This window comes from Piliocolobus tephrosceles, chromosome 6 (assembly GCF_002776525.5).
Source record: "Piliocolobus tephrosceles isolate RC106 chromosome 6, ASM277652v3, whole genome shotgun sequence".
NCBI lineage: Eukaryota > Metazoa > Chordata > Mammalia > Primates > Cercopithecidae > Piliocolobus > Piliocolobus tephrosceles.
In genome coordinates, this window is record NC_045439.1 from 62103782 (window position 1) to 62125938 (window position 22157).

At 41.1% G+C, this 22157-nt stretch overlaps 2 protein-coding genes across 6 annotated transcripts in view; one reads left to right on the forward strand and one right to left on the reverse strand.

The window, feature by feature from the left end:
- FANCM (FA complementation group M) overlaps nt 1–9755 on the reverse strand; it is a 75599-nt gene extending 65844 nt beyond the window's left edge. For 3 of the 5 annotated variants that reach the window (XM_023222666.2, XM_023222667.2, XM_023222665.2), the window contains exons 1-3: nt 9008–9755; nt 8258–8430; nt 4487–4564 (exon numbers count right to left, since the gene is read on the reverse strand). In XM_023222666.2, the coding sequence (XP_023078434.2) occupies nt 4487–4564; nt 8258–8430; nt 9008–9515 (759 nt within the window). In that variant the 5' untranslated portion in view covers nt 9516–9755. The remainder of the gene's footprint in view (nt 1–4486; nt 4565–8257; nt 8431–9007) is intronic. The other 2 variants (XM_023222668.3, XM_023222669.2) reach the window with 2 other exon arrangements.
- A 1260-nt stretch (nt 9756–11015) lies between these two features.
- The window catches only part of FKBP3 (FKBP prolyl isomerase 3), a 19489-nt gene continuing 8347 nt past the window's right edge, over nt 11016–22157 (forward strand). Inside the window, exons 1-3 of the mRNA XM_023222615.2 lie at nt 11016–11201; nt 14681–14782; nt 15569–15676. Of these exons, the coding sequence (XP_023078383.1) occupies nt 11094–11201; nt 14681–14782; nt 15569–15676 (318 nt within the window). The 5' untranslated portion in view covers nt 11016–11093. The remainder of the gene's footprint in view (nt 11202–14680; nt 14783–15568; nt 15677–22157) is intronic.

A 22157-nucleotide genomic window follows, 5' to 3' on the forward strand; every position in this document is an offset into this window, starting at 1 on the left:
CCCAGCTACATGGGAGGCTGAGGCAGGAGGATTGATTAAGCCTAGAGGTTGAGGCTGCAGTGAATCATGACCGTGCCACTGCACTCCAGCCTGGGCTACAGAATGAGACCCTGTCTCAAAAGCAAATAAATAGTCAGAATATATAAGGAGCTCAAGTAATTCTATAGTAAAAGTTTAATAATCTGAAAAATGGGCAAGGTATCTGAATAGACTTTTCTTCAAAAGAAGACATACAAATGGCACAGCTATATGAAAAGGTGCTCAATACGACTGATCATCAGAGAAATGCAAATCAAAACTACAAGGAGATATCACCTCACCCCATTTAAAATGGCTTTTATCAAGAAGACATGCAATAACAAATGCTGGTGAGGATATGGAGAAAAGGGAAGCCTCATACACTGCTGGTGGGAATGTAAATTAGTATGATCACTATGGAGAATAGTTTGGAGGTTCCTCAGAGAACTAAAAATAGAGCGACCATGTGATCCAGCAATCCCACTGCTTGGTATATACCCAAAAGAAAGAAAATCAGTATATCAAAGAGATATTTGCACTCCCATGTTCACTGCAGCATGATTCACAATAGCCAAGATTTGGGAGCAACCTAAGTGTCCATCAACATGCGAATGTTTGGATAAATAAACTGTGGTACATGCATACAATGGAGTAATACTCAGCCATTTAAAAAAAAAAAAATGAGATACTGTCATTTTGCAACAACATAGATGAACTGGAGATCATTATGTTAAGTAAAATAAGCCAGGCACAAAAAGACAAACTTCACATGTTCTAACTTTTTAGTGGGAGCTAAAAATTAAAGTAATTGAACTCATAGAGATAGACAGTAGAAGGATGGTTACAGAGGCTGGGAAGGGTAGTGGGGGAGGTGGGTAGGAGGGGGGATCCTATGTTAATGTGTACAAAAAAACAGAATAAGATCTAATATTTGATAGCACAATAGGGTGACTATAGTCAATAATAAGTGTACATTTTAAAACAACGAAAAGAGTATAACTGGATTGTTTGTAACAAAAAGGATACATGCTTAAGGTGATGGATATCCCATTACTCTGATGTGATTATTATGCATCGCAGGCCTGTATCAAAATATCTCATATATACCATAAATATATATACCTACTATGTACCCATAAAAATAAAAACATTTTTTTAAAAAAGGCTGTCACAGAATGTATCCAATAAAATCCTTACTCAATATGGAAGACCGTTCAGAGCGACTAAAATCAGAATGTTATAGGACAGGTCTCAAAATCTGCATTTTTACCAATCTTCAATAAAGGAAAGCAGAATTTCCCAGAGAAATGGTTGATTGCATGGCTGGACCAAAAAGATATTAAAGGAGCATAATGTATCTTATGATGTCAGAAAGTTACAGAAGCATTAAAAAAAAAAAAAGGTGGCAAGGTGTGGTGGCTCATGCTTATAATCCCAGCACTTTGGGAGGCTGATACAGGTGGATCACTTGAGCCCAGGAGCCAGCAGTTCTAGACCAGCTTGGGCAACACTGGGAGACTCTGTGTCTACAAAAGATACAAAAATTTGCTGGGTGTGGTAGCAGCACGCACCTGTAGTCCCAGCTCCTCAGGAGGCTGACATGGGAGAATCACCTGAACCTGAGAAATTTAGCTGTAGTGAGTATTATTGTGCACTGCCCGCCAGCCTGGAGAACTCAGTGAGACCCTATCTAAAAAAAAAAAAAAAAAAAAAAAAAAAAAAAAAAAAAAAAAAAAAAAAGCATGTCTAAAGGACACAGGAGCTTGAAGGAGGTCCTAATAGCCAAAGCTGGAACAATCTTAACAAAATTGACAAAATAGTATTGGACTGTGGCCCATAGAGGGAAAAAAAACTCTTTATTGCAGAAGAATTCAAATTAATGAATGTAAAAGAGAGAAAGAATGATTAGGCAAATACCACAACAATAATTGCTGCAAGCCAAGAACCAACATCGGATGCTAAAACAGGATTATTTACATAGTCTCAAAGTATTTCCCCCACAAGATAGTTATTAATTATAAAGGGAGTAACAGTAATTTTACAACGAAGAAACCAAGAAGACATCATCTTAACCAAGTCAAGATTAACAATACAAGTAAAAAGGCATGGCCGGGCGCGGTGGCTCAAGCCTGTAATCCCAGCACTTTGGGAGGCCCAGATGGGCGGATCACGAGGTCAGGAGATCCAGACCATCCTGGCGAACACGGTGAAACCCCGTCTCTACTAAAAAATACAAAAAACTAGCCAGGTGAGGTGGCGGGCGCCTGTAGTCCCAGCTACTTGGGAGGCTGAGGCGGGAGAATGGCGGGAACCCAGGAGGCGGAGCTTGCAATGAGCTGAGATCGCGCCACTCACTCCAGCCTGGGTGACAGAGAGAGACTCCGTCTCAAAAAAAAAAAAAAAAAAAACAAATAAAAAGGCAAACCAACGTCATGTATTCCCTGATAGGATATGCTGAGAAGGTACAGCATCACTTCTGGATTATTGTTAGCAAATGCGTAACGCCACCACATCATGAGAAAACATCAGACTAATCCAAATTGAGGGATATTCTACAAAAGACCTGGCACCTACTCTTCAAAAGCATCAAGGCCATGGAAAACAAGGAAAAAGAGGAACCGTGTGGGCGCAGTGGCTCACACCTGTAATCACAACACTTTGGGAGGCCGGGGTGGGTGGATCTCGGGTGAAGTTCGAGACCAGCCTGGCCAACATAGTGAAACCCCATCTCTACTAAAAATACAAAAAATTAGCCAGGCATGGTGGCAGGCTCCTGTAATCCCAGCTACCCGGGAGGCTGAAGCAGGAGAATTGCTTGAACCCGGGAGGTGGAGGTTGCAGTGAGCTGAGATCATGCCATTGCACTCCAGCTCAGGCAACGGTGTGAGACTTCGTCTCAAAAAAAAAAAAAAGAAAAGAAAAGAAAAAATAGGAACCATCACAGATTAGAAGGGACTAATAAGCCATGACAACACAATGTGAGATCACAGCAGAAAAGTACATCGGTGGGAAAACTGGCAAAATTCAGACAAGATCTGCAGATTAGTTACTGGTATACCAATGCTAATTTTGTGGCTTTGATAATTTTATTATCATTATATGATACGTTAACATTAGGGGAAGATGGGAGAGGACCAAAAAAAGACTTCAATTTCTGCAATTTTTCTGGAAATCTAAAGTTATTTCAAAATAAAACTTTAAAAAACTGAAAACGGTAACAACTTTTAAAAATCATTTTACTATTTAAAAATATCTGCATTTTTAACAGGTTTTAGGGATTCTTATGCACACTGAAGTCTGAAAACTACTAATTTAATGAAACTCCTGGGCTCGGCGTAGTGGCTCACACCTGTAATCCCAGCACTTTGGGAGGCTGAGGCGGGCGGATCACCTGAGGTCTGGAGTTGGAGACCAGCTGGCCAACATGGTGAAATCCCGTGTCTACTAAAAATACAAAAATTAGCCAGGCGTGGTGGTGGTGGACACCTGTAATCCCAGCTACTCGGGAGGGTGAGGTAGGAGAATCACTTGAATCTGAGAGGCGGAGGTTGCAGTGAGCCAAGGTCATGCCATTCTACTCCAGCCTGGGTAACAACAGCGAAACTCCGTCAAAAAAAAAAAGAAAGAAAGAAAGAAAGAAACGAAAGGAAAGGAGGCGAAGGCAAGCGAAGGAAAAGTGAAGGGAAAGGGGAAGGGGAAAGGACCGGGGAGGGGAGAGGAGGGGAGTCCTACAACCACTGAAAAAAAGCTAGGCAGGTTGCAGGAAATGTTGTAGTTCTCATGTCAAACTAGATAAATACTACAATGGAAAACTGATCTGGCCCCATACGATTTGGATTATTTATTTATTTATTTATTTATTTATTTATTTATTTATTTATTTATTTTTGAGAAGGAGCCTCGCTCTGTCCCCCGGGCTGGTGTACAGTGGCTCCATCTCTGCTCACTGCAAGCTCCGCCTCCCAGGTTCACGCCATTCTCCTGCCTCAGCCTCCTGAGTAGCTGGGACTACAGGTGCCCGCCACCACACCCGGCTAATTTTTTGTATTTTTAGTAGAGCCGGGGTTTCACCGTGTTAACCAGGATGGTCTCCATCTCCTGACTTTGTGATCTGCCGGCCTTGGCCTCCCAAAGTGCTGGGATTAAGGGTCTTGCTCCGTCACCAAGGTGACAGCACAGTGGTGATCATAGCTAACTACAGCCTGGATCTCCTAAGCTCAAGCTATCTACCTGACTCAGCCTCTGGAGTAGCTGGGACTACAGATGTGTGCCACCATGCTCCAATATTTTTTAAATTTTTTGTAGACATAGGTCTCACCATGTTGCCCAGGCTGGTCTGGAATTCCTGGCCTCAAGTGATCCTCCCACCTCCACCTCCCAAAGCACTAGGATTACAGGTGTGACCCACTGCACGTGGCCAAAAGCTTTATTTTCTTAACTGTAATAAATGGAAAAACATTTTACTTACCTTTATATCACTACCTGGTGTGGCACTTAGAGCCAAGATTCTAAAGTGATTTGTATATTTGACTAGTTCTCTTACAACCTTAAGGAAAAAAAAAGTTCTTTAGTTTCATCTGTTCAATGCAGAAATAACAGTGGTTCTGTTAAACTACCTATTATACATGGTCCCTTATCATTATTCCTTAATCAGTATATTGATGGTCTAGTGAGTGAACCACCACCAGTTATGTATCTGAAGAGCAAATGATTTAGGTTTATTCTCTACGCTGATCAAGAACACAGTACAGCTTCTTCTACAGAAAAAAACTGCAACATCAAAGCCAAATACAGAGGCAAATCAAAATACTCAAAGGGGCTGGGCACGGTGGCTCATGCTTGTAATCCCAACACTTTTGGGAGGCCAAGCGGGGCGGATCACTTTGACTCAAGAGTTCAAGATCAGCCTGGGCAACATGGTGAAACCCGGGCTCTATAAAAGAAAAAAAAGGCCGGGCGCGGTGGCTCAAGCCTGTAATCCCAGCACTTTGGGAGGCCGAGACGGGCGGATCACGAGGTCAGGAGATCGAGACCATCCTGGCTAACACGGTGAAACCCCGTCTCTACTAAAAAATACAAAAAAAAAAACTAGCTGGGCGAGGTGGCGGGCACCTGTAGTCCCAGCTACTCGGGAGGCTGAGGCAGGAGAATGGCGTAAACCCGGGAGGCGGAGCTTGCAGTGAGCTGAGATCCGGCCACTGCACTCCAGCCTGGGCGACAGAGGGAGACTCCTTCTCAAAAAAAAAAAAAAAAAAAAAAAAAAGAATAAAAAAACTCAAAGGACAGCTTTAAGGTCAAATAGAAGAGGAAGAAAGTTCAGTTTCCATTGTCTGGGCCACAGTTCAGCCTTACAGTTATATCCATATGCACACTTGACAGATTAAGATAAACCTTAATAGATAAAACTGAGCAAAATTTTAAATAGCAATATGAAATTATATTTGAAATTTTGTGAAAGATTTTTTTTTAAGTTAAATTTTATGGAAAACTCACAATTTAAAAAAAAAAAAAAATAGAGACAGGGTCTTACTCTGTCGCCCAGGCTGAAGCACAGTGATGACATCCATCATAGCTCACTGCAGCCTCAAACTCTGGGGCTCAAGTGATCCTACTGCCTTGGCCTCCCAAGCATCTGGGGCTAAAGGTATGTGCCAGCAGGCCTGGCTAATTTTTTCACTTTTTGTAGAGGCAGGGCACCCTATGTTGCCCAGGCTGGTCTTGAACTCCTGACTTCAAGTGATCCCTGGCATTGGCCTTCCAAAGTGCTGGGATTACAGGTTCAAGCCACTGCGCCCAGCTCACAATATATAAATTAAGTGTATTCATTAAAAAATATAGTCATTTGAGGTAATTTTTTAAAAGTAAATATCTTTTTAAATTCTAAAACATTTCCTCGATAGTACCAAATCACCATCTGCACTTTCTGGTTTGAACTCAACACCCATTTCTAGTATGATTAATACTGATAATCTGCCAGATTCCCAAATACCACTTCACGTGAAGCTCCAATACAGAGGAAAATACACTTCCAAAGTAGACTGATTTGCAGGAATAGCTCTCAGTATCCCATAGTTTCCAAATTAAACACAGGATCAAACAATAAAACCAGATTATTCAAAAATCACTCCAGTTTCAACCCAAGACAAAACAAATTCAATGAGACTAACACTGAATCTTGATTAACACCGATATTATTTATAGAGTTTTTAAAAATATGGTACAGATTGCATATGAAGATATAACATTATACTTATTCTTCAGAAACAAGTAAAATTATGATTAAAAACTGATGCAAGACAAAATATCCCTAGTGACCATTTTCAGTTTAGCTTAATGCTAGAAGTGATGGTCCTTACATATCATAGAAAGATTTTTGAAAAGTCATGAGTGCACTAAAGGAAGACAAAAAGATAGCTTACTGGATTGATGCTTTTAAAAACCTGTTTTGTATGATAGCCAAAATTCAAAGTGTTCTTTCAGATTGTGAGGCAGTTTTGAGTGAAATCACTTTTTGTTATATGGCACACATATCAATATGCCTTCCAGAACTATTATACATGAAAAGTAAGCCAAATACATTACTTCTTTTCAGGGGGAATTCTCAAGCATCTTGTAGAAGGGGAAATGGTGGTGTGTGCTTCATGGAGCAGGTGTACCTATTGGAATATATATCTGGAATATTCAATGTAGTGTAAGCTGTCAGGGCTGTCTGGTTATTAATGAAGTCAATGCATGTTTTATTGTATTCATAAAGCCTTGCTGTTAAAAAAAATCATCTAATGCCTAGATATGTTTTGAAAATAAAATAATTACCAGCTAAATCTTCAAAACGTATTCCATACAGTTGGAATCAAAAAAAATTTTTTAAGTGTTTTATTATTTCATTTCATTTTTGTAGACATAGGGTCTCACTATGTTGCCCAGGCTGATCTCAAACTCCTGGCCTCAAGCTAAAAGTTTTTAAATGCCCCTCTCAGGTGGAAATTTTTAACATGCTGTGTATTAATTTAATTTGGAATGAAACAAATAAGTGGAAAAATATATTATATTCATTTCCTGAATATAATTAGGAAGATCAACTATTTAAAAAGAGGACAATTATCCCTAATACAGAGATATAATAAAATAACATTTACAGTCCCCAAAGAAATGACTATACAAATTCAAAAACTGGCAGTGAAATTCATGTCTTTGCCCTAAATGAAATTAACTTTTCCTACCTTTTCCCTCTTTTACTCTTGCTCTATAATCTCCTCCTATTATCACCAGCTACTATAGTTTTAACTACCATCTATATGTTTATAATTTCCAAATCTGTATCTCTACCTCAGAACTCTCCAGCAAGATCCATACTTCTATCAATATCACCTAATGAATATCTACAGCTGAATTCCTCATAGACACCTCAAACTCAACATATCTAAACCATCTTTCCACGTTCCCCTAAACCTGCTCTCCATTCAGAACTCACAGTCTTCACAGTTTTCCAAGTCAGAAATCTGGAAGTCATCCTACATCCCTTCTACCCCTCATTAGATACCCTGTCTTTAGCCTTCTTCTCTCTAATCTCTTTCAGATCTTAAGGGTTATCCCAGCTAAATATTTTTTAATGAGTCCCCCCACCTTTATCCACTACGGCCTACAAAGGTTTTCAAACTGTTAAGCATAAAATATTAATGACCTGGCCCTTAAGTAGAAGAGGCAAGGTCCCCCTTAATAGAAGAGGGAAACAGAGAGTCAGTTTCATTCAGTGCAAAGATATGAATGATGTTTACAACCACATCACACTACTTCATCTTATTTTATATTCCTGGAGTACTCAACTGGAAGGCACTGTGTTAGGTAAGTGGTATACATCATGTCATTACCTAGCCGCCAAGAAAAGACACCACATATCCACTACCAATCTTTATTAATTCCAAAACTCCATTCATATCCTATTTTAGATCACTATCCCGACCATAACTAGGCTCTTATGATCTACATCTGACGCTAATTATCTGGTTAGTCTTAAAAAAGAAAAAGAAAACAACAATAACAGCAAAAGGCAGTGGAGACACTGATTTGAATGGATGACAGAAAGTACAGATATTCTTTATCACCATCTGTTCTGAGATTAATAGACGTAAAGGCTTTTTATAATATTGTCAATAACTTCCATCCCACTAGTAACTATTCGCCAAAATACTCTTTTAACAGTACAGTTACACTACAAAATACCGTTTTACAAAATTATTACCTGGCAATAGGCATAGTTTCCGAGAGCTTTATGAGCTTCATCAATAACTAAACACTTTATTTCAGCAGCGGGACAAGCTCCTCTAGAAAGGTCATTTACCATGACCTGAGGTGTAAGAAAAAGGACTCTCTTACTGCACCATATTTCCTTCCTGGTGAAAGCTTGTGTAGACCCTGAAAATAAAAGTGACATTCTACATTCTAAACTTCAGACTGTTATCTATAAAATATAAATAGTCTGGCCTTTTCAGAATGCAAACATGCTTTGGTAATATAAAGAGAAAAACAATTTGACAATTCATCGGAATGCTACATTTTAAAGTTCTGGTGTGGTCCAAATATCAAAGCTGGCACTTATCTAGGACTACAACCAAATTATCTTTAGAAAAGTCCTACAAAATGGCGTAATATTTGAAGAGAGGCAAATTCTTCAACTGAGAAATCTTTTTTCAGAAAGAATGCCAGGAAACACCATGTTCAGTTACCCATGGGGTATACACACATAATAGCTTCAAAATACCATGAGAAGCTACAGGTATTCTCTGAAGATTGAATAAAGCAACCCTATTCATCAGTGTTGGGCTTGCTACAAGTAGAGAATGTTTTAAGAGAGAGGGCATAAGATGCACATATACTAGCTTGGGAACTATTCCACATGGGTCAGGAATTCCTTTAACTCTATTTCCACCAAAACGCATGTTTTCCCCTGGGGACCCAGCTCTTACTTCAAAATTAGTCCAGTCTAAGATACCTGTCATTTCGGCCATGTGGGATTGCGGGATACCCATCACCTGGTAGCAAGCCTCGATCTGCTGTGTCACCAAGGGTTTCGTTGGGGCCATGAAGACCACCTTTCCTGAAGGGAACCAGCGGTAGAAATTGTACATGACCACGGCGGCAATAAAGGTCTTTCCCAGTCCGGTGGGTAGACACACCAGCGTGTTGCAGAACAGAGCAGCCCGGGAGATGTGCAGCTGGTAGTCCCGCACTGGGCAATTGGTAGGGTAAATCCACAGGGCGCCTGCGGAGGTGCAGAACCCGCCATTCTCTAGACACAACTGCCGCTCAGCCTCGTACGCCGCGACAAGCAACACATCATCGTCCGACTCCAGCTGAGCCTCCGCTGCTACCGACAAAGGCGCCTTGGAGCTGCCAGGGCTCTGAGGTCGCTCAGTTCCGGAGCTACAACCCGGAGCCCCAGATGATCGGCAGATACTTGAGCCCCACGTCTGAAAAAGCGTTCTTTGCCGTCCGCTCATTAGGCCGACAACCACCGAAGGCTTCGGTCAGATATCCGCAGCAGCGGCAGTTCAACCGCTACGGTTGCGATCCCCATCGGTTTCCTTCGGACAAAACTCTGCAACGAGAAGGCGGGACTAAGGCCAATTTATCCAGTAGAAAATGCCGCCACTAAGTTTGCGTTGGGAATATCATTGGCTGGCTTCCCGGAAACCTTCGCAGCCCTGCCGGAGACTCATGCGCACCATTAAGGCGTTACTCTAAATATGGTCCCCTGTGCGCTTCCGGTGTTTTGTTTTGTTTTAACAAACTAAAAATTTAACTTCCGTTTCCAATGATTAGATGGCTGGGCGTCATTGCTAATGTGATTAAATCACTTAAAATGTTATAATAGAGATTTATTATAAAATATATACCCTGGGACAATGGGATACCCATCAATTTGTGAACTTAATGTTATTGAGCGTCTAATGTGCTTCATTCCTTGTACTTTTAAATCAGAATATAAGGTGAAAAGCAAAAGTGTGTAGATGGAATAATTTGTCTTATATCTCTATCTGGGCTGAGAAAACAAAATGCCAAGTCTCTTTTTCACTGTGCAAGGAATGGCAACCCATTATTTTAATATTTTCATTGTTTAAAGGGACGTGAACGTGGTCTGGTCCAGCTATTCGTCAGAATTTTTTATTTTTTAATGCTCCTTGTATAGCAGAGCTAACTCATAGGCAACATGCCCAGAGTCAGCCTAGATTTTTTTAAGTAAGGAGTCCTAATGTTCAACTATTAAATCTTTATTATAGATATAATAAATGTCGGTCTGCAATTATTCCACTCTAACAAAGATTTCTATCTCAAACAATTCCTGACTTCTCTCTAAACCTGACTTTGAGTAACCTCTGCAAATTTGTTTCCTCGTGTACTGAGAAAAAATATACATCACAGAGTTACGAGCATTAATAATGTCATTCTCATCAGCAAGTGGCATCCTGAGTGCAGCTTCTTTATAAATCGTTTATTTGTTCAAGTTTCTGAACTTCGTTTTGGACAAACTTTCTCGTATTTGTATGGGGGGGAGGGGATAGGCAGTTTGTATTTAAGTTTCAGTTGTGTGATCTTTAAAGGTGAGATGATGGGATATGGATTTTCGGATAGACAAGGACTGAAGCAGTTTAGGTGTGAATTTTTAGGCTAGAACTAGATAAAACGAAATAAGGAGCCTGAATGCTGTTTTCTTTTAACAGGTTATAGACTGAACTTTAAAGGCACAGCTGCCGTAGGTAATACATGTGGGTAATGGTTGATAAATGTCGCTACCCTCGGAGGTCTCTTCACAAGGGATCTAACTCAGAATCGAAAATCGCTAGCGGTCTTCAACTCAGCCTACTGCAGAGACGACCGCGGTAGGTTTTTTTAACCCGGACTCAACAAAGAAGCCCTCATAGCACATCCTTGACGTCACTCAAAGACAAGCCCCAATCCCGACTGCTAGCGCAGTGACCCGCCCCTCGACCTCCGTGAGTGGTCACGCCCCGCCCCCAGGGCGGGGCGATGCCGAACTGCTGCGGGCTGGCTCAGTAAAGCGGAGGCAGCGGGGGAAGATGGCGGCGGCTGTTCCACAGCGGGCGTGGACCATGGAGCAGCTGCGCAGTGAGCAGCTGCCCAAGAAGGACATTATCAAGTTTCTGCAGGAACACGGTTCAGATTCGGTACCGGAGGCGTAGGGGCGGCCGGGCTGGTGCGGCTGAGGGACGCCTCACCCCCCTGGAGATGTCCATACATTCCGTATTCCTCTGTGCCCCCGCCCTCGTCTTCCCGCGGCCGGTGGCCGGGAAGGCCGGAGCGGCCCAGGGTGTGCTTTGGGCCTCGCTCCCGCCCCCTCGGTCGTGCCCTGCTGGGGCAGGGGAGCAGCCTTATTTCTTGGAGCACACAGGCTACAATTGTAGAGTTAGAACCTCATTGGGATCCTTGAGTGGGGGTGGAGGCCAGAAAAATAGGAATCCGAAGATACTGGGGGCAAGGGCGGGGAGGCCAAGGAATAGTGGCGTGGATGAGACTCCTGGGAGTGGGGCGCCGGCTACTAGGGAAATGGGAAGGGACGTGAAGATTTCTGTGGGAACGGTGTATCCAACTTGCTTAACAATTTACTAGATACAGAACATTAATGCGTGTGATTTTTAAAAATCCGTAGGTTGTGGCTAAAGTTTTGTTTTAACATATCGACCCTTTAAATGACCTTTTCACCTTTATACTTTAAGGGAGCTACATTCACATTTCTCTTGTGCGGTGGTCTGTCATAAACAGACTAAAATTTATTTGGAATTCTTTATACTGTACGCTCTCCATTTGTCAGTATAGTCTCCATCTTAACCATCCGTCTATAGTCAAGTTATTTTTGTCACATTTGTTTTTCCTTTGGAAGTTCAGATCATTCAGGCATCTCTTGAATTGCTGGAATAGTTGTGCACGCAGCATTCTCTTACAAGTGGCAGCCTGCTTGTGTTTTCTATACAATTTTAAAAATTATAAACTTTTCATTTAGAAAATTTGTTTCTGGAGTTTTTGTTTGTTTGAGACGGAGTCTCTGTCGCCTCGGCTGGAGTGCAGTGTCGCGATCTCGGCTCACTGCAACCTCCGCCTCCCGAATTCAAACCATTCTCCTGCCTCTGCCTCCCCAGTAGCTGGCACTACAGGCGCGTGTCACCACGCCAGGTTAATTTTTTGTATTTTTAATAGAGACGGGGTTTCACCGTGTTAGTCAGGAAGGTCTCGATCTCCTGACCTCGTGATCCGCCCGCCTCGGCCTCCCAAAGTGCTGAGATTACAGGCGTGAGCCACTGTTTCTGGGTTATTTTGAGAAGCTTATATTTTATTTTCATTTTGGGCGGCCGTCATGACGGGGAGATACAAGAACTCTCCAACTTCAGTTCCTTCTTCCTGAATCATTATCCTGGCATCCGCATCTTAGATTAGTTTAGCAGATGTTAATACAACATCTGTAACACGAACTACTGTCAATGTTTGGAGATACAAGGGTGAAAAAGAAAGAACAGGCGTTGGGAATCTTACCCCATTTTAATGGAACTATTTTCTCTTAAGCCAATTCGTATTTCAGAATAGACATATTAACATTTAATAATACCTCAGTCATGTACTTCATCAATCATATTCTTATGAAACAAATCATGCCATGTGAAATCGTATGTAAAACTGGACCACATGGAACAATTTTAACAGACTTGGATTACCAAAATGGTTTTATAACATATTAATCTTTTAAATGCATAGTCTCGGCTGCGCATGGTGGCTGGTTCCTGTAATCCTAGCACTTTCAGAGGCCAAAGCGGGCAAATCACATGAGGCCAGGCATTCAAGACCAGCCTGGCCAACGTGGTGAAACCTAATTTCCACTAAAAATACAAAAAAAATTAGCTGGGCCTGGTGGCGGGCACCTCTAATCCCAGCTATTAGGGAGGCTGAGGCAGGAGAATCGTTTAACCCCAAGAGGTGGAGGTTGCTTGGGCCACTGCACTCCAGCCTGGGCGACAGAGCTAGACTCTGTCTCAAAAAATAATAATAATAATCTCCAGTGATCATTAACACTTAGACCTATACTTGACAATAATTATTTTATTAATCATATCAAAGAGATGTTTATGCTTTTATGCTTTGGGTATTTTCTGGAATCTTTTAACAAAAAACCACCAGCGTGCTAAAGGTAACTGATTACTTCCGTTTAATCAACTTTGTCTCCTTTCCCCATCAGCTGTTATTTAGAACATATCTTTGAAAGCAAAAGCAAAAGCAAAAAAAAAAACAATAGTGAAAGTGTTAACTGTTGACTGCTAATAATGTTAACTGCTTTATCAAAAGCTTAGAAGATGCCAAAGGACAACTTTGAGAAGGTAACAAAATTAGGAATTAGGCAAGGACCACAAGGCAGAAAAAGAAGCAGAATAAAATAAGGAAACAAAGAAGTTATGGAAATCCTCACAATTATGTGATTTTGAGATAAAGATATATTGCAACTTGCTATTTCAGCAGTAGTGTTTTAGTGTCCCTCTGCCATCTTAGCAGTCTTATATTTGAGAGAAAAGGAATTCCGCTATTACCTTGAGTTATTAAATACAGTATTAATCATAATTCCAATATTTATTAAGTTCTTACTGTGTGACAGGCTGTATGCTAAATGCATTAAATGGATTTTTGCACTTTATCCTTATATCAACTCTTTGACGTAGACACGGTTATTAATCTTCCACTACAGATATGGAGGCTGAGTCTTCAGACAAGCTTAGTCCTCTGTCTAGTGTCAGACAGCTAGGAATTTTTTTTTTTTTTTTTTTTTTTGAGACAGAGTCTTGCTCTGTCACCTAGGCTGGAGTGCAGTGGCGCAATCTCGGCTCACTGCAGCCTTCACCTCTCAGGTTCAAGCAATTCTCCTGCTTCAGCCTCCTGAGCTGGGACTACAGGCATGCACCACCATGGCCGGCTAATTTTTGTATTTTTAGTAGAGATGGGGTTTTGTCACGTTGGCCAGGCTGGTCTCAAAACTCCTGACCTGAGGTGATCTGCCTGCTTCAGCCTCCCAAAATGCTGGGATTACAGGCATGAGCCACCGTGCCCAGCCCAGTCAGCTAGGATTTTAGCCTAGATAATATGACTCTACAGCCCATACACTTAGCAATTATATATATATAACGTTAAGCATAGCAATCTCAACATATCTGTGTTACATGCGTGTGTAACAGTGACTCTTCCTAGTCTGCTAGGAATGGGTTACAGATGCCTCAGGATAGCTATGCCCAACCTGGCTGGAGACTCTCAAGGACTGCATCCAAGTATCCTCCTGCAGTGAGCAACTGACTCAAGTCACCACAGTATACTTGCTGTATAAATGTTATTTTTCGTGAGTGTTGACAGGAAAAAGGTTAGGATGAACCACTGTATTCAGTACATAACACTGCAGTTCCAGTCTTGTGACGAATTCTTATAAATACCCAATTTAAAAAAACTCTATCCTACATTTTTTAAATAATGAAGTAGAGTATGAACTATAGGGTTTATTTCTTCTTCAATACTAGTACTGTTGAAAACACAACTGCTAACATAAAAGGGTCATTTTCTAATTTTAGACACTTCATACTACGGAGAAGTTATCTTGATTACCCAGCTTTTTTCCTTATAGTTTCTTGCAGAACATAAATTATTAGGAAACATTAAAAATGTGGCCAAGACAGCTAACAAGGACCACTTGGTTACAGCCTATAACCATCTTTTTGAAACTAAGGTGAGTATTGTTAGATTCTGTTCACAGAACATCACTTTTGAAATTTTATTTCCAAAAAAGATGTTTAAAATGCATTTATTTGCTGAATGTGTTAGAGCTTTTCCACCTGTAATTTTTCTGAACTATTATCGTAAGTGGACAGGCTGTCAAATCTAGCAAAGCTAATCTGCAGTATGGCAGAATGTTTCAGTATTTTCAAAGGGTCTGGATTTTGTGGCTTAAATTGAGACAACACATTCTTAAGGCCACTGAAGTTATAAATTCATTAGATCAGTGGTATTACCATATTACTTTAGCATATGGTGTATATTAAATGTATTTTGTCATTATATATATTAAATGTTATACAGAAAATAAGTTTCCATTTCACTAATGAATTTAAAGTCTGGTTTAGATTTAGGCTGAGCCTTTACAAAAATAAATTTTAAGACATTCTCCCATATATGTTTACTATGAAATGAATATCTTCCACAGGAAAAAAATCTTTAGGAGTTATTTGAATAGTGTTTATATCTCTGGGTATGCATTGGCCTTTCTAAGGTCATGGTTCTCATTTCAGAATTTATATTGAAAGCTGGTTTAAGGGTAATAATTTATTGTTTAAAAATAAATTATGAACAAAATTATTTCTTTGCTCTTTGTTTCCTTAGACCATTTATTCACAATTGTGTTATACAACCTGTATTTATTATGCAGATGTTCATTTAATTGAGAGGCTGAAAATCTTGATGTTGCTCCTTGGTTTTAGCCTGTCCTGAGTATGATGTTAGAACATTTTCCTTACAGCGTTTTAAGGGTACTGAAAGTATAAGTAAAGTGTCTGAGCAAGTAAAAAATGTGAAGCTTAATGAAGATAAACCCAAAGAAACCAAGTCTGAAGAGACCCTGGATGAGGTCTGTATATAGTATTTTTTTTTTTTTTTTATCATGTGGATTCTAGAAATTGTATTTATTTCTTTATTATTTGCACTAGTTTCTCGTAGTGAAAGGTGGTTGAGTATGACCACTTTCAGTGAGCCAAACACTTAGTGGAGTGTGCTGTTTCCCTTAGGTGTACTGGGACAGAAATAATCCTAAGAACTAGTACTTTACAGTTATTAGCCTATCCTTTGAAACACTTCTGATATTGTATTTAATATTGCCTCCACATCTGTCCAGACCTTCTGAGCTTTCAAAGCTATTTTAAGGCCTTGATTCTATGGCCAACTTGGACTAAATGACATACATTTTCTTTGATTATTTTTAGCTTTTTCTAATGTACATGGTGTCCCTGGCAATAGAAATAATCCAGGCTTGGCTGCAGGATGTGGGTTCATCTGTCTCAGTTTTCCCAACTCAGGTTTTATATTTTGGTACAAAGGTTTAAAGAACCAGATTAATTTGTTCCTGCAAATTGACAGCCTTAGTAGAGCCAAGATCAGCTACTAAGAACTGACTTAGCAGAGCTGAATTGGTTATAATCTTGTAATTTCTGATAATACTTTACTGTATAAGCTCACTCATTGCCAGCAGTCTTAGTATCAGTGATAATAATCTATATTTAGTTCTTGTAAAGAGGTGAGGCTATTGATGACAGTGTGGCTTTTGGGTATTTGTGGAAAGTATAAATTCAGTTATACAATTATAGATGTTTATTTGATTAAAGCTAGTTAATTCTGCATGATCTTTTCCTATTGGCTAAAAAGCAGAAATTAATGTTTATAGGTATATGTGCACATAAAGCAATTTTAAAGTTTATCACAATTAACATTTGATAAATGTTATATCTATTGAGTAGCTACTAAGGTAAATGGAGCAATTATTATTGAAGGATTTCAGAAGCAACTGGCAACATAGTTTACCGTCCAGGAAATTTGAATGAGGATGGTTTTAGGAGACATAATAGTATTTCATTAAGGAGTTAAGAAGTTATAAATAAATGAAAAGGTAAGTTCATAAGAGCTAGAGACAATCTAGAGAGAGGTTATGAGGGTCCTAAACTATATCATTTTATTTAAAATCTCTTCATTTAACTGGCCAGCCTGAGCCCAATTACGTACTGTGACCATTTTCCTAGCATCCTAGATTCAAAAGCCTCTTGTCCATTTCCTTGCTAACCCTCATTGTCTACTCTCTGTCTTTATGCTTTGGGACTGGAGAGCAGGCATTATACACACATAATCATAAAACCTTTTGAGCCTGGTATAAATTCATGCTTAATATTAGCCAAGCATGTTTTCTAGTTTCATTGCTACTCAACATTTATACTATCCTTTGCCCAATTCTCCATCATATTGCTCATTGCTCACATAATGTATTTGACATTTTCTCACAAATTCTCAGTCTCTTCTTACTCCTTTCTCTTTTTTTGTTTTTGTTTTTGTCTTTAAGACAAAATCTCGCTCTGTCGCCCAGGCTGGAGTGCAGAGGTGCCATCTTGGTTCACAGCAACCTCCACCTTCTGGGTTCAAGTGATTCTCCTGCCTCAGCCTCCCCAGTAGCTGGGACTCCAGGCAGGCACCACCACACCCAACTGATTTTTGTATTTTTAATAGAGATGGGGTTTCTCCATGTTGGCTGGGCTGGTCTTGAACTCCTGACCTCAGGTTATCTGCCCACCTCGGCCTTCCAAAGTGTTGGGATTACAGGCATGAGCCACTGTGCCTGGCCTCCCTTCTCATTATATGCTCCTGTGTTCTATATTGCCAAAATGTGAATGTCTAGCCATTGCCATTCCCTTCTTCTGAGCTTAAAATTTCTCTGAATCTTTTTGTTCCTTTTTGTTTCTCATGTCTCTTTCAAGACTAATGCTCTCAAACATCTTCCTTTTATTTTAAATGTTCATTCCTTTTCCATTTTCAAGCATTCAAAGCAAGGCCTCATACCTGGAATGTTAAAAACATTGTTCATTTCTTGCCTCCCTTCTCTTTCTTTATCCAGTCAGCAACAAAATGGGTATTCTAATAATATTTCTAAAACAATACTTTTCCAAACCACACCCTGCTGAAGAATATATTCAGTAATTGAGTGCTGTCTAGAATTGTCCGGTTCAGTATGGTAGTTACTAACCATATGTGGCTACAGAGTGCTTTAGCTACTTTGAACTGAAATGTGCTTTAAGAGTAAAATATGTACTCAGTTTCAAAGGTGTGATTTAGACGTTTCTTTTTTTTTTTTTGAAACGGAGTCTCACTCTGTCACCCAAACTGGAGTGCGGTGGCCGGATCTCAGCCCACTGCAAGCTCCGCCTTTCGGGTTCACGCCATTCTCCTGCCTCAGCCTCCCGAGTAGCTGGGACTACAGGCGCCCGCCACCTCGCCCGGCTAGTCTTTTGTATTTTTTAGTAGAGACGGGGTTTCACCGGGTTAGTCAGGATGGTCTCGATCTCCTGACCTCGTGATCCGCCCGTCTCGGCCTCCAAAAGTGCTGGGATTACAGGCTTGAGCCACCGCACCCGGCCTAGACGTTTCTTTTTTAAAAAAAGATTGTAAAATGTCTCAGTATTTTTTATATTGATTACTTATTGAAATGATGGTATTTGGGATGTTTTAGTTTAAATAAGACAGTTTTTCATTTAAAAAATTTGTATTTTATTTATTTAAGACAGGGTCGGTTGGGAGGCTGGGCGTGGTGGCTCGCGCCTGTAATCCCAGCACTTTGGGAGGCCGAGGCAGGCAGATCACCTGAGGTTGGGATTTCGATACCAGCCTGGACAACATGGTTAAACCCTGTCTCTCTACTAAAAATACAAAAAATTAGCCAGGTGTGGTGGCGTGCACCTGTAATCCCAGCTACTTGGGAAGCTGAGGTGGGAGAATTGCCTGAACCCGGGAGGCAGAGGTTGCGGTGAGCCGAGATTGCGCCATTGTACTCCAGCCTGGGCAACAAGAGTGAAACTCTGTCTCAAAAAAAAAAAAAGACAGGGTCAGTCAGGCACAGTGGCTCGTGCCTGTAATCCCAGCACTTTGGGAGGCTGAGGGGGACAGATCACTTGAGGTCAGGAGTTTGAGACCAACATGGTGAAACCCCATCTCTACTAAAAATACAAAAATTAGCTGGGCATGGTGGCGTGCACCTGCAATTCCAGCTACTTGGGAGACTGAGGCAGGAGAATAACTTGAACCCAGGAGGCAGAGGTTGCAGTGAGCTGAGATCACGCCACGGCACCCCAGCCTGGGCAATAGAGCGAGATTCAGTCTCAAAAAAAAAAAAAGACAGGGTCATGCTGTGTTGCCCAGGCTGGACTTGAACTCTTGGGCTCCAGCAATCCTCCTGTCTCAGAATAACTGGGACTACAGGCATACCACTACCTGGCATAGACATACTTCATCTTTTTACATTTTTAAGTGCAGCTACTAGCAACTTAAAATTACATTTGTGACTCCCATTGTTATTGGTCACCACTGGTCTTCAGTATATATCCAAATTTCTTATTCTTGGCATTCAAAGCCTTCCAAAATGTGGCCGCTGCTAAGCTCCATATTCCATGTTTCTATAGACGTATTCTTTTTTTTTTTTTGAGACAGAGTCTGTCTGTCGCCTAGGCTGGAATGCAGTGGTGTGATCTCGGCTCACTGCAACCTCCACCTCCCAGGTTCAAGCAATTCTCCTGCCTTAGCCTCCTGAGTAGCTGGGATTACAAGCGTGTGCTACCACACCTGGTTAATTTTTGTATTTTTTGTAGAGACAGGGTTTCACCATGTTGGTCAGGCTATTCTCGAAGTCCTAACCTCGTGATCCACCCACCTTGGCCTCCCAAAGTGCTGGGATTACAGGTGTGAGCCACCGTGCCCGGCCTGTATAGACATATTCTTGGCCAGGTGCAGCGGCTCACGTCTGTTATCCCAGCACTTTGGGAGGCTGAGGAAGGTGGATCACTTGAGCCCAGGAGCTCAAGACCAGCCTGGGCAACATGGCGAAACCTGTCTCTACCAAAAAAAGTAGCCAGGCATGGTGGCGTGTGCCTATAGTCCCAACTACTCAGGAGGCTGAGCAGGGAGGATCCTTTGAGCTTGGGAGCCAGAGATTGCAGTGAGACAAGATTGTACCACTGCACTACAGCCTAGGCAGCAGAGTAAGACCTTGTCTCAAAAAAAAAAAAAAATTTTTTTCTTTGACCACAAACGTCTGCTCATTGTCTACTAAATCATGCCCTTTCCTACCTCCATATTTTATTTCTTCCTTACAGTGTCCTTTTACTTCCCTATTTGTCAGTTCTGTGCTCCCTTTAAGACCCAGCTCCTGGGCTCATTGCTTCCTCTGGATTTTTACCATGTGAGATGTTGCTGTATACATGCATAACTGCATACATTCCAAAGCACATTATATCTGTATTATTTATTTCTACCTTTATTTTAAAGACTGTTGTCTAATAGCTCTTACGGAACTTTAAATCAGTCATTGTCAATATATTTATTGTCTATTATATATTAAATAGCGTTGAGGAAAATTTTCAAGGTATGAATGAGTATTGTACAGGAGAGAAAATATAAGTTGTGACAGAAACTCACATTTAGCAATTAGAAGTCAGTATAAAAGTACTCCAACGAAAACTCTGATAACTTCATCTTAGATAACAGCTTCATGTGTAGTCACTACCAACTTCTGGTGATTCGGCCTCCAAAATATATCCCAAAGCCATTCGTGTTTTGTCATCCTCACTGTTAGCACCCTGGTCTAAACCTAAACTACTACAATAGTTTTTTTTCCTAATAAGTCTCTCCACTTCTACTTTTGCTTCCCAAGTTGTTCTTTATATTTCAGTCACAGTGATTAAAACACAAATCTGGCTGGGCGCTGTGGCTCACGCCTGTAATCCCAACACTTTGGAAGGCTGAGGCAGGCAGATCACCTGAGGTCAGGAGTTCGAGACCAGCCTGGCCAGCATGGTGAAACCCCATCTGTACTAAAAATACAAAAATTAGCCAAGTGTGGTGGCTCAAGGCTGTAGTCCCAGTTGCTCGGGAGGCTGAGGCAGGAGAATTGCTTGAACTTGGGAGACAGAGGTTACAGTGAGCCGAGATCACGCCACTGCATTCCAGCCTGGGCAATAGAGTGAGACTCGTCTCAGAAATAAACAAACAAACAAACAAATAAATAAATAAATAAATATCTGATTCTGTAACTTCTCTATTTAAAACTCTTAATTGGCTAATGTCCTAAAGATAAAAACCCAGATTCTACCATGTCCTACATATTTTTCTAGCCTTATTTCATGCCATTCTCCCTTTCATTGCTCCCTTACAGACAGTAATATTTTTATACTTTTGAAATATTATTAAGCAGGCACAGTGGCTCCCGCCTGTAATCCAGCATTTTGGGAGGCTGAGGCAGGGGGATTGCTTGAGCCTTTAAGTGAGCTGTGATTGCCCCATTGTAAAATATCTCAGTATTTTGCAGTGGAATGATCACTCCAGCCTCAGCAACACTGAAACTCTGTCTCTTAAAAAAGGAAAAAATATATATATAGAAATATTTCTTTTTTTTTTTTTTTGACAGAGTTTTACTCTTGTTGCCCAGGCTGGAATTCAGTGGCACAATTTTGGCTCACTGCATCCTCTGCCTCCTGGATTCAAGCGATTCTCCTGCTTCAGCCCCCTAAGTAGCTGGGATTACAGGCGCCTGCCACCATGCCCAGTGAATTTTTGTATTTTTAGTAGAAATGGGGGTTTCACCATGTTGGCCAGACTGGTCTTGAACTCTTGACCTCAGGTGATCAATCCTCATGGGCCTCCCAAAGTGCTGGGTTTACAGGTATGAGTCACTGCACCCGGCTGACTGAAAGATTTATATGCTATGTGCACCTGCTCTACTGAGAAGGTCATGGAAGAGACAAGAGTTCAAAGGCTGATAGAATTCTGGAGCTTTAGGGAGGGATAGATTAAGATCCTGCATGGTTTAGGCCTTTGTACACAAAACTATAAGCAGTAATTGTTAATATCACTCTAGCAGTTGAGTAGAGGACTGACCAAAGGTGTCAGTGATAAACACAATTGGACATTAAAGTGGTGAAAACAGATTTTATTCAACTGACAGTAGGGGAAAGAGCTGAACTCCTGTCTGATTTGTGGAGAGGTAACTGGGCCTTTTAAAAGAATGAGGGGGCCGGGCCCGGTGGCTCACCTTGTAATCCCAGCACTGGGAGGCCGAGGCGGGCGGATCACAAGGTCAGGAGATTGAGACCATCCTGGCTAACACAGTGAAACCCCATCTCTACTAAAAATACAAATAAAAATTAGCCTGGCGCTTGTAGTGCCAGCTACTTTGGGAGGCTGAGGCAGGAGAATGGCGTGAACCCGGGAGGTAGAGGTTGCAGTGAGCCGAGATGGTGCCACTGCACTCCAGCCTAGAAGACAGAGCAAGACTCCGTCTCAAAAAAAAAAAAAAAAAAAAAAAA